At 35.7% G+C, this 9,241-nt stretch overlaps 1 protein-coding gene across 1 annotated transcript; it reads right to left on the bottom strand.

Moving 5' to 3' along the window:
- Positions 1 to 962: 962 nt before the first annotated feature.
- LOC18590196 (GTPase LSG1-2) lies at positions 963 to 6,189 on the bottom strand. Its single transcript, XM_007015593.3, has 7 exons — positions 5,773 to 6,189; positions 5,010 to 5,111; positions 4,847 to 4,933; positions 4,225 to 4,318; positions 3,395 to 3,451; positions 2,661 to 2,740; positions 963 to 2,570 (listed from the first exon to the last, which is right to left on the bottom strand). The coding sequence occupies exons 1-7, from the start codon at positions 5,994 to 5,996 to the stop codon at positions 1,439 to 1,441; spliced, it is 1,776 nt and encodes a 591-aa protein (XP_007015655.3). The 5' UTR covers positions 5,997 to 6,189; the 3' UTR covers positions 963 to 1,438.
- Between the last annotated feature and the right edge of the window lie 3,052 nt (positions 6,190 to 9,241).

The raw sequence follows: 9,241 nt of genomic DNA, 5'->3' as shown, positions 1-9,241 counted from the left end.
TTTAAGTGTCGAAGAAAAAATACTAAAGTTATAGACACCAAAGGTACCTAATTTTTTTCCCAATCGAAAATGAAATATTTCAATAATGAAGTAGCTGTATATGGAAAACCGGTCTATTTTTACATATAAAGTAACATGTTTTTTTTGTGTTTGGTATTGGTTCTTATGGACCTACTAATTGAGGAGTCTTTTTATTTTTTATTTTTTCCGAAAAAAAGAAAGAAGGTACAAGTACTACAACCGAAGAGAATTGAAGAAATTACTTTTTGGAAATGCAAAGAAAACATCATAAAATAAGAATAAGAGAAGAGAGATTCTCTATATTCTTTTGTTTGTCCATCATGTCATTTTCCTATGGATAAATTTGCAAAAGTTGAGAGGTTCATGTACTTGGAATTAATTCTTGAAAAGGGACACTCATGGAAGGGTAGAGCTTTTGAAGACGTTGACAGGATATAATGGTCCATACCATACTTGCACTTCTGAAACCTCTCTCTCTCTCTCTCTCTATATATATATATATATATTACACCATACCATACTTGTCACTCAAAAGATTGGGAACTGGATTTGACAAAGCTTTTCATGGACATGTCAATTTTTCTTATTATACTATTTTTACATATAATTTATAAACTTTTTGGCATTTTTTACCTACAAACAACAAACTGTCAGCTAATTGGTTGAATGAGTCACTTTGCAGCCTATCTCAATGAGCTGTGGCATGAAAATTATAGTGGGCCTAAAAGTAAATGGACTAACTTGTTTTAAACCTGACAACCTCGGACTCCACCTTTGATATAATACTGATTCACCTTATGGGCGGGCTATCAGGTGTCCCATCCCATCACATACCTTCATTTAGTAATTTTGCCTCAAAAATGCCAATTCCACCCCAAGCCTAAAAGTATACCACTTACAAATACTCAAATTTGAAGTTAGCCTTGATTTTAATTTAATAATTAAGTCAGAATAGAATAATTTGATTACTTTTTCTAGTACATTGGAGTTTGAACCTTGAACTTCTACTCAGACAACTCAGTCTCAGGCTCAGGCTCAATTACATTCCAAATACTCAACTGGAGAAGTAGCAGGTTGTTTTCCATCAAAATATTCAAAACAAATAATATAAGGAGGAAAAAAAAAAAAAAGAGAGCAACAATAAGATATACACCAAGGGAGGGATCTACTTTCTGTTTAGCCCCCATCGGGTGACGTATTCTGCAACGCAACAAAACTGCATTCCAACCATATGCGTGGATAAGCTGCATGTATATATTCATCTCTCTTCCCTTTAGTCATCCTTGTAGGGACGAAGGGGTATCTAAACCAGCAGCCAACTAATAAATTTCGTTCCATGGAGTGTCCGTAGGAGAAGCATTCAACCAAGCAAGAGAAGGCACTGGTTTATCCTAGTACTTGTTCAGTCGACGCTTCATTAACCATTAAGAGGACCTGAATTCACTGGCTTCTGGAAGACTCGGACTACTGGCATTCCATCATCATCATCGTTCCCAACTCTCCATGACCGATCCTTCGTCCTCTGGGGCTTCTTGTGGTGCTTATGGGATGCATTTGACTTCTTAACTGTTGCCTTCTTGGAAGCAAGTCCATTGGCCAGGTCAAAGGAACTAAGATCATCCAGCACGTGCTTTAGCACAGGTGTAGTTTCACTTCCATCTTCCAAAGAACCATCAACATCAGATGCATCTGAATTGTGAACTTCAGACAAGCTTGGTTTCCCATCATCTTCCACACCACCTTCATCGGCCATACCAGGTGGTATTTCATAGTGAGGCAGTTTTCCATCAATGTAATCCTTCAAAATTTGGCGGGCTGCTCTAGTTTCATCTGGTAGTCCACTAGAGGCAACATACCCACGTGAAGCACAATAAGCTCTCAAAAATTCTGAGGCCTGAGGAGGCCGAGACTGTGATTCATATGGCTTAGGTTTTGGTAAATTAATTTTGTATACATCCTCAATAATGTGCCTTTGGACTCGATTAGCAACAACTTGCACAGCCTCCCTGTGCTCCGTCATCCGGTCAATTGGCAACACCCCTGAAGCAATCATCTCATATCTTGAGCTTGAGAAGGATGGAAACACCAATCCAGGACAATCACATAGAGTCAGCTCATCAGAAATTATTAATGTCTGGAAATGCTTTGTCTTCCCTGGGGTGGAGGTGACACCGGTACGTTTCTGGCCTACCAAAGCATTTATAGTTGAGCTTTTCCCAACATTAGGATACCCCACAAATCCCACCACTACATTCTTTGATGCTGAAGTTCCTTCAGCATTGCAACTAGGAGATTGAATATTGGATGATCTAGAGGTACTGGAGCCTGATTTCCTCATTTTGACTATTTCTTCTGCCTCAGACTGTAAACGGGCCAAGAGCTCATCCCTCCCATATATTTTTGTGTCCGGATCATCACTCTTTTGCATGCTATTTTGGGTCTTCCATGGGTCAGTGAGCATTTTTCCTTCCAATGTAGCAGAAGCAGCTTTAGCAGACCAGAACAGAAAGAGAATCTTATGAGAGCGAAAAAATTTTGCCCATTTTTCCCTACAAAGAACAGAAGCAATAAAGATTGTAAGAGGTCGAAAAACTGAAATCAATCCATGGCAGAGCAGACATGTAAGAATCGATACTAACCTGACAGAAACTGGCAGAAGATCTGCCTTGTTTACAAGAAGCAATGTTCTCTTATGCTCATCAATCTCTCTTGCATATGCCTACATTTTAAAAAATTGGTTTAAAACAAATTTGTGAGCAACCCAGGCAATCACCATCCAATTAAGTAATATGAAAATAAATAAATAAATAAATAAATATCTAAAAAAAGGAGAAGTATGAGAATGGACAACAAACAATATGATCACCATTCTAAAGCTTTTTTTTAGGTAAATGATCACTATTCTACATTTGTTTCTCAAGTAGAATTAAAATGGGTATAATTTCAATTGACCTTAACTTCTTTCCCTATTGGACATCGGAAAGATGCAAAACTTAGAACGTTACCACTGAAGATGGTCTTTCAACAATTTGCTTCATAATATACAATGGAATTAATGCAAATGCACTCCAATAATGAAAACCCAATTTTGCACATGAAGATAAACAAGCGTATATGTATTAAGCAGAACTTAAATTTTTATCAATCAAAATTTGAAGAGAGTTGTTATCATTCTAGCATCTGAAGGAGTGTGCGATACACTACTAAGAAATTCCCTCGCACCTCCTCTTTCTAAAAAATAATTCCATTTGTCTCAGAATGCGCATTAATTAATCGCAAGACATCTCAAATAAGCAGAAGCTCTACCTATCTGAAGCTACTTTAGCATTATTTAAAGAGCAACATATTCTGGACAAGAGAAATACTATATTACCTCAAGATCAGGACAACGATAAAACAGAGGATCCCTTGCATCAACAACCATCACAAGCTGAAGGAACACAATGTGGTCAGAATATTAGTAAGGTGCATCTAATAGCATGGAAAAAGCACAAGGAACACAAGAAAGAAAAGGTTGACTGAATTAGGAAAATTGAAGAGAGGAAAAACCCTCAGAATCACATGCTTTTGATTCATATATTTGCTTCAAACAAGTGTAAATCTTTTCTCACTTAATAATAAATAAAAATTAAATTAGTAAGTCTAGACAGGCATCCCAACCCCCTCCTTCCTCCCGTCCGTGCCTCCCCCCCCTTTCTTCCCTTCACCTCTCACCCCATTCCCTTTATGCAGGCACATACATCTCGTGCCTATGCACATATTTTTACAAGGGACCCTTGGCTTGAGTGTCATTTTGTTTTCTTAATTTGCCATACTTGTCTTTTTACAAGAACTAAATAAGGGTGATATTATCCAACTGTGACTTCTTGTTGGAGATAAGAACTAGGGTGAAAGTATATGATAATTGAGAATGCTTGATCTTTTATGTTAACAAACATTAATGTGTGTACTATTTTTGAAAATGAGTGCATTGCTTCACATAGGTAAGCTTGCTTGCTTTTTTTTTCTTTTGGCATCTAGCACCTCTGGCCCTCCATTTTGATTCTACCTCATGCCTTAGACAACACTGCTTTAAGCAAATCAATCTAATACAACTTCTTCAGGTCAATCATACATGTAACAATATATATAATGTAGAAAGATATTTACCTTTCATACAAAAAAAATATGAAATTTCTACATTACAAGAGACAAAGATCATACTAAATCACTGCGTTCAAGAACCCGCCAAAGCTGCCTCCAGATATCCAAGTTCTTCTCAAATGGAGTGAGAACAAGCTTCTCATTCTCCTCAAGTCTGCAATAAATAGAAAGGCATGAGAACACAAAGTACATGGAAAGATATTAAGCCAACTCCCTAGATGCTTCCATTTGCAAAGATAAAATATAAGGCATGAAGAATCATTCCTATCATAAAATTTTTGTCTATGTTAACAGGCTTATTCAAAGTATGCTTCTCTTCAGACATGACTTGCACACTATCAACAACAAAACAGGTAGAGGGACAAGGACCTTTAAGCCAGTTTTGAACAATAACTGTAATTACTAACTTTACATATAAAACATCAAATCATTTAGAGATGGAGACAAATTGATTTCAAGTTTTTTCTAGGTTTGTTATGGCTGGTAAAGTTGCTCTTTACTTTTTCTGGACCTGATTGAAGGCTTAATTTGGATGAAACCCAGGACATATCCTTGACAATATTGATCAAGCCATCCTTGTGCAATTAAATACTACTTTTGACAGTCTTGATCACATAATTTGTCATTGACCTCTTTTAAGTGATTCAAAAGAAGAAAACGTTCAAATAAGTTATAGCCTAACCTTGCCAAGCTCCGGCGCCAAACTAAGAAAGCTTGTTTCTCGTTGGCATCTAGCTCTTCAACAGACATTCCAGCATTCCATGATGGCCTATATGAATAGAAAAAATCTTCAGATTCTAATCATACATATGAAACTTGGTTTTTGGTAAAACAATAAGACATGCCTGCGTGGAACTCGGAGACTACTAGCATGCAGTGCCTCCTCTTTCTTCTGTTGCTCTCTCCTTTCTTCAGGTGTCATACCACTGGTGCTTGAGCTTGTGTCCCTAGTCACAAACAACAGGCATCAGATAAACCACTGATATCAAAAATTAAAGATTAGTTGTATAGGCTTGAATCTATAAATCATAAAGAAAAAAGGATCAAGAATCACTCACTATAAACAAAAAGCTCTAAAAAGAAAAAAGTGGCAAACTAAAGATATGAGAAAGAACTAATATCAACACATTCAACTTAAGAATGAGTTGGACACTCATCTGCAACCATCTCCTTATGCCTACACATCAAGTTAAATCCTTTTATTAAAAAGGGAGGGGGGAGGACTAATGGGACTCAATGAACTCTCCAAAGACAAAGTAACATAGCTTCTAATTAAAAACACATTATTCTGGTAACCTTAGTTAAAAAAATTAACAACAAAGTCAAATCTGAAAATCCTTGCAACATACATACCATTAGGCATACATCTCACTAAAAATACTATTACAATCAAAGTCCAAGCTGTAAGACTAACAAACATCAGAAAAAAAAAATAATTTCCAACCAATGAGAAACAAATAAAACTCAAAAACAAAATCAACCAATTACTCTAAAAGACAATCTCCACACAAAAAATCCAAACTTTCACCAACTTAATAAAACAGGGTCATCTTTTACAACTACCCCTTAAACCAAATAATAATAATAAAAGACTAATCTAAAGCTTACAAATTGATAAGGAGGTTAGGGGTGGGGTGCTGGATAGAGAAGAGTTGGTCAGCTTCCTCAGCCTGCTCGATGACGGCATCGATGTCGCTAACTTCTGTCACAGATTCCAAAACCTTCTTATGCTGGCTCTTATAAAACCTCCCTTTCTCTTTGGATTGTTGTATCATTGAATTATGATGCTTCATCAGGGCTCTCCCTAGACCTGTCTTCTCATTCTTCCCCATCTCTTTTCATTCAAATTCAGATAAACCAATGCCCAGAAAAAGAAAAAAAAGACTTGAGAAGGTTGAGTTGGGTTTTCAATTGGCGGTGAAAGGGGAGGGTTTGATTTGTGTTGCTTTTACGTTGGAGGCTTTGGAGCAGAGGCAAAGGAAGAAAGAGCAAATGGCGTTTACGTTTTTCCTTTCTATTTTCTTTTTCCGGTCTTTAAATTCCTTTCGTTAAAAGGGCTTTTTTGTGGTCATGGGCCGAGCGCCCCAGCCTGTACCATCTACTTAAAGAAATTGTCATTAGCCCCATCCATCCAAAGTCTTACTTACATAGGCAGCTGTTTGACCCACCTTATCCATCACTACTAATTCATAATATTATTATAAAGAAAATTATTTTTTTAAATTAATCTTTTTTTTAAATTTTGTTTAACACTTTATCTTAATTTTATTTTTTATATTCAATTATTCAAAAATATTTTATGTTTCGTTTTTTTTTCCATTTTAAAACATATGATTTGGTTCAGTTAATTTCTTTATTTATTAAAATTAGGTTAAAATATTATCAAACAATCTTTTACATCTTACAGTATTTATACATTAAGTTTGCTTAACATTATCTTAGCTTCTCTTAATGGTATTTTTAAAACAGCTTTACGTGAATAACACTAAGAAGTTCCAATTAGATAAAAAAAAAAGAAAGAACTTTGATTATTATTTGAACATATAATAATTATTTAAAAATAGATAAAAGAAGTATTCATATGTAGTACATATAAAAATATGAATGTGTGTGAAACTTTGAACTGACAAAAAAAAAAAGATAACATCATTTAATATATTTTTAGGTTGTCATTTGAAAGCATCTTTTATTATAAATTATAAATTTTAATTTTAATTAATTAATAAAGTTTTAATTTATATTGAATTACATTTTTTAGAGTCCTAATTTAGAATAAATATCATCACTAATTAATATAGATTAGCTTCAACAAAAATTAAAAATCCATAAATAAAAAGTACGGTAAGAAGGCTTTTTCACCTTGAGATATTGGGCATTAACAAGATGTTTCCCACTTCTCCTTTGGCTAAAGGGGAGAGGGAAAAACTGGAATATCAAATAAATAATTTTTTTAGCCAAATAGAATATCAAATAATTGACAAAAGAAATTCAAGAACCTTCACTGTTATCTAATTAAACATTATCCTCACGTGATCGAATCAAATAACTTCGCTATATCTAACTGAATTACCGAACCCCCAACCCACATTTGCGCGCCAAAACTCTATCCTCTCTATCTCTCTCTCGCTATGCCAAGATTTCCTTCTTCTTGTTATTGTTAATCTCATTTCTTTTTTCTTTGATCATCAATGGCTACCGAAGACAAAGACATTCACCAAATGGTTAGCCAACTCAATCAGACGCTCTCCCTGACTGACCAAAATCTTGACCAAGTAAGCGAAGACAGGAGTACCAAAGTGCTTAATATATTGGCAGGGGCAGCAGCAGAACTCAAGGCAAATCAAGAAGATTTAAAGGAGGATTTTTATGAGTTGCTGGCACCGTTCTATCAATCCGGCGAAGGTAATAGTCGCAACTTTGATCTTTCTCAGTTGCAAGATGAGGTTCTTAGAGTGATAGGAACCAAAGGAGAAAATGAGTTGGTAGGTTTAGCTGAAGGTCTTGAAGGGTTAAAGAAAAGAGGGGATGAATTGAATGAGAGGGTCATTGAGTTGATGACGGATTACAATATAGTGCCAAAATGCAGTGGGATTGAAGAGAGTTCTAAAGAGAATAAAACTACGGATCTTGGAAGTCTTGCTTTTACTGAAGAAGATGGACAAGAGACGAGTGAAGGGCTAAAGAAAAAATTAGAAAGTGGAGAATTTAGCCTGTATGATGTTACTATTCAATTGTATGGGTTTCCATGGGATGTAGCAATGGAGATAGAAACATCTCTGGGGTACAGGAGGCTGGTCAAAAGTGAGCGTCTATTTCTTGAAGATGAGGGTCAAATAATGCTTGATGACGATGGTGAATTGCAGGAAAAAGATGCAGGGGAACTGAAATGGGTTAGAGTCAAGAAACTGAAACAGAAATTTGAGGAGTTGAAGAAGAAAATATACATAAAGGAGGAACTTGATCTGAATGTTTCACCAAAAGCCTCAGATTCTGGTGATGATTTAGATATTGTGACTGTGAATACGAGAATAAGATTTCTGAGAGTCTTAAGGAATTGGATTTTCCACATTGAATCTGTCTTTGTTGACCTCATGTATGAAATTTACTATATGTTTTCAGGTAATGAAGCAGAAGAGACCATTTTCCAAGACTTGCAGTCTAAGCTGAAACATATGATGGAAATCTATTTTGGGATGGTACCCATTTCAGTCTATAAGATCATTTACATGATGGAAAATCCGGAAGGGTTAAAGCTAGATGGACTGGTGATGAGAATGGCAACAGTATTTGGAAGTGACACGGAAAGACTATATGAAAAATTGAAATTAAATGATAGGATGGATCAAGCTCATAAAATAATCTTGCTTTTGAGGTCAGTGCTGGTTACTGCAGGTCTGTCCTATACTCGAATGATAAAGGAGGGTGAATCAGCTTTATATGAAAAGCTGCTTTCGGAATCTGAAGAGGAACTCAGGGAGTTCCAACGGAACATCGATTGGGTGAAGTCAGAACTCAAATTTATATAAATACAGAGCTGAGAAAGAGGGATTCTTTGTAGGAGGGAGCACAGAAGCCAGAGAAAGGAAGGAAAGATAATGAGCCTGGATTGGCTAGCAATCCAAACATAGAGAGATAGGTTAATACAAGTTTGAGTTTCTTACTTACGGCTTAGAGGTTGATTTGTTTTTGTTTTGTGTTTTCCATTTACTTGTTGGTTTACCTGGATTTGGACATAGCTATATAGGTATTGAAAGCCACATTTTGACCAGGGATACTTAATATCAAATTCATCATGTGGATATTGAAAGCCACAACGACCTCTCTGCTTTGCTAATATCATTGTCAATTTTGTTTTTCATGAAATTGTTCATTGGAGTTGAGAATGGAAGCAAAACATCTTGGCAAAAGTGACAATTGGTAGCTTTTGGACTGATGCCACATCGGCATGCATTACAGAAATTGTGTAAATTACAATGCTGTTACTTCCATTACTTTGTTGGAGATCGCTTCAGAAATTAAATTAAGTCTAATTGCTACTTGTCCATAAAGGTGATCAGTTGATGAGAATTTCAAGTCT

The sequence above is a fragment of the Theobroma cacao genome, chromosome 9, assembly GCF_053813885.1.
Source record: "Theobroma cacao isolate CCN51 chromosome 9, ASM5381388v1, whole genome shotgun sequence".
Lineage (NCBI taxonomy): Eukaryota > Viridiplantae > Streptophyta > Magnoliopsida > Malvales > Malvaceae > Theobroma > Theobroma cacao.
This window is presented reverse-complemented; position numbering and strand designations above follow the sequence as displayed.

What these genes read in the sequence shown, in the direction of transcription:
- LOC18590196 (XM_007015593.3), bottom strand. Translation starts at nt 5,996, where the DNA reads ATGGGGAAGAATGAGAAGACAGGTCTAGGGAGAGCCCTGATGAAGCAT. An exon ending in CCTAACCTCCTTATCAATTT is followed by an intron (nt 5,112 to 5,772) that starts GTAAGCTTTAGA and finishes GTTTGTGACTAG; the next exon opens with GGACACAAGCTCAAGCACCA. An exon ending in CTTCTGCCAGTTTCTGTCAG is followed by an intron (nt 2,571 to 2,660) that starts GTTAGTATCGAT and finishes TGTTCTTTGTAG; the next exon opens with GGAAAAATGGGCAAAATTTT.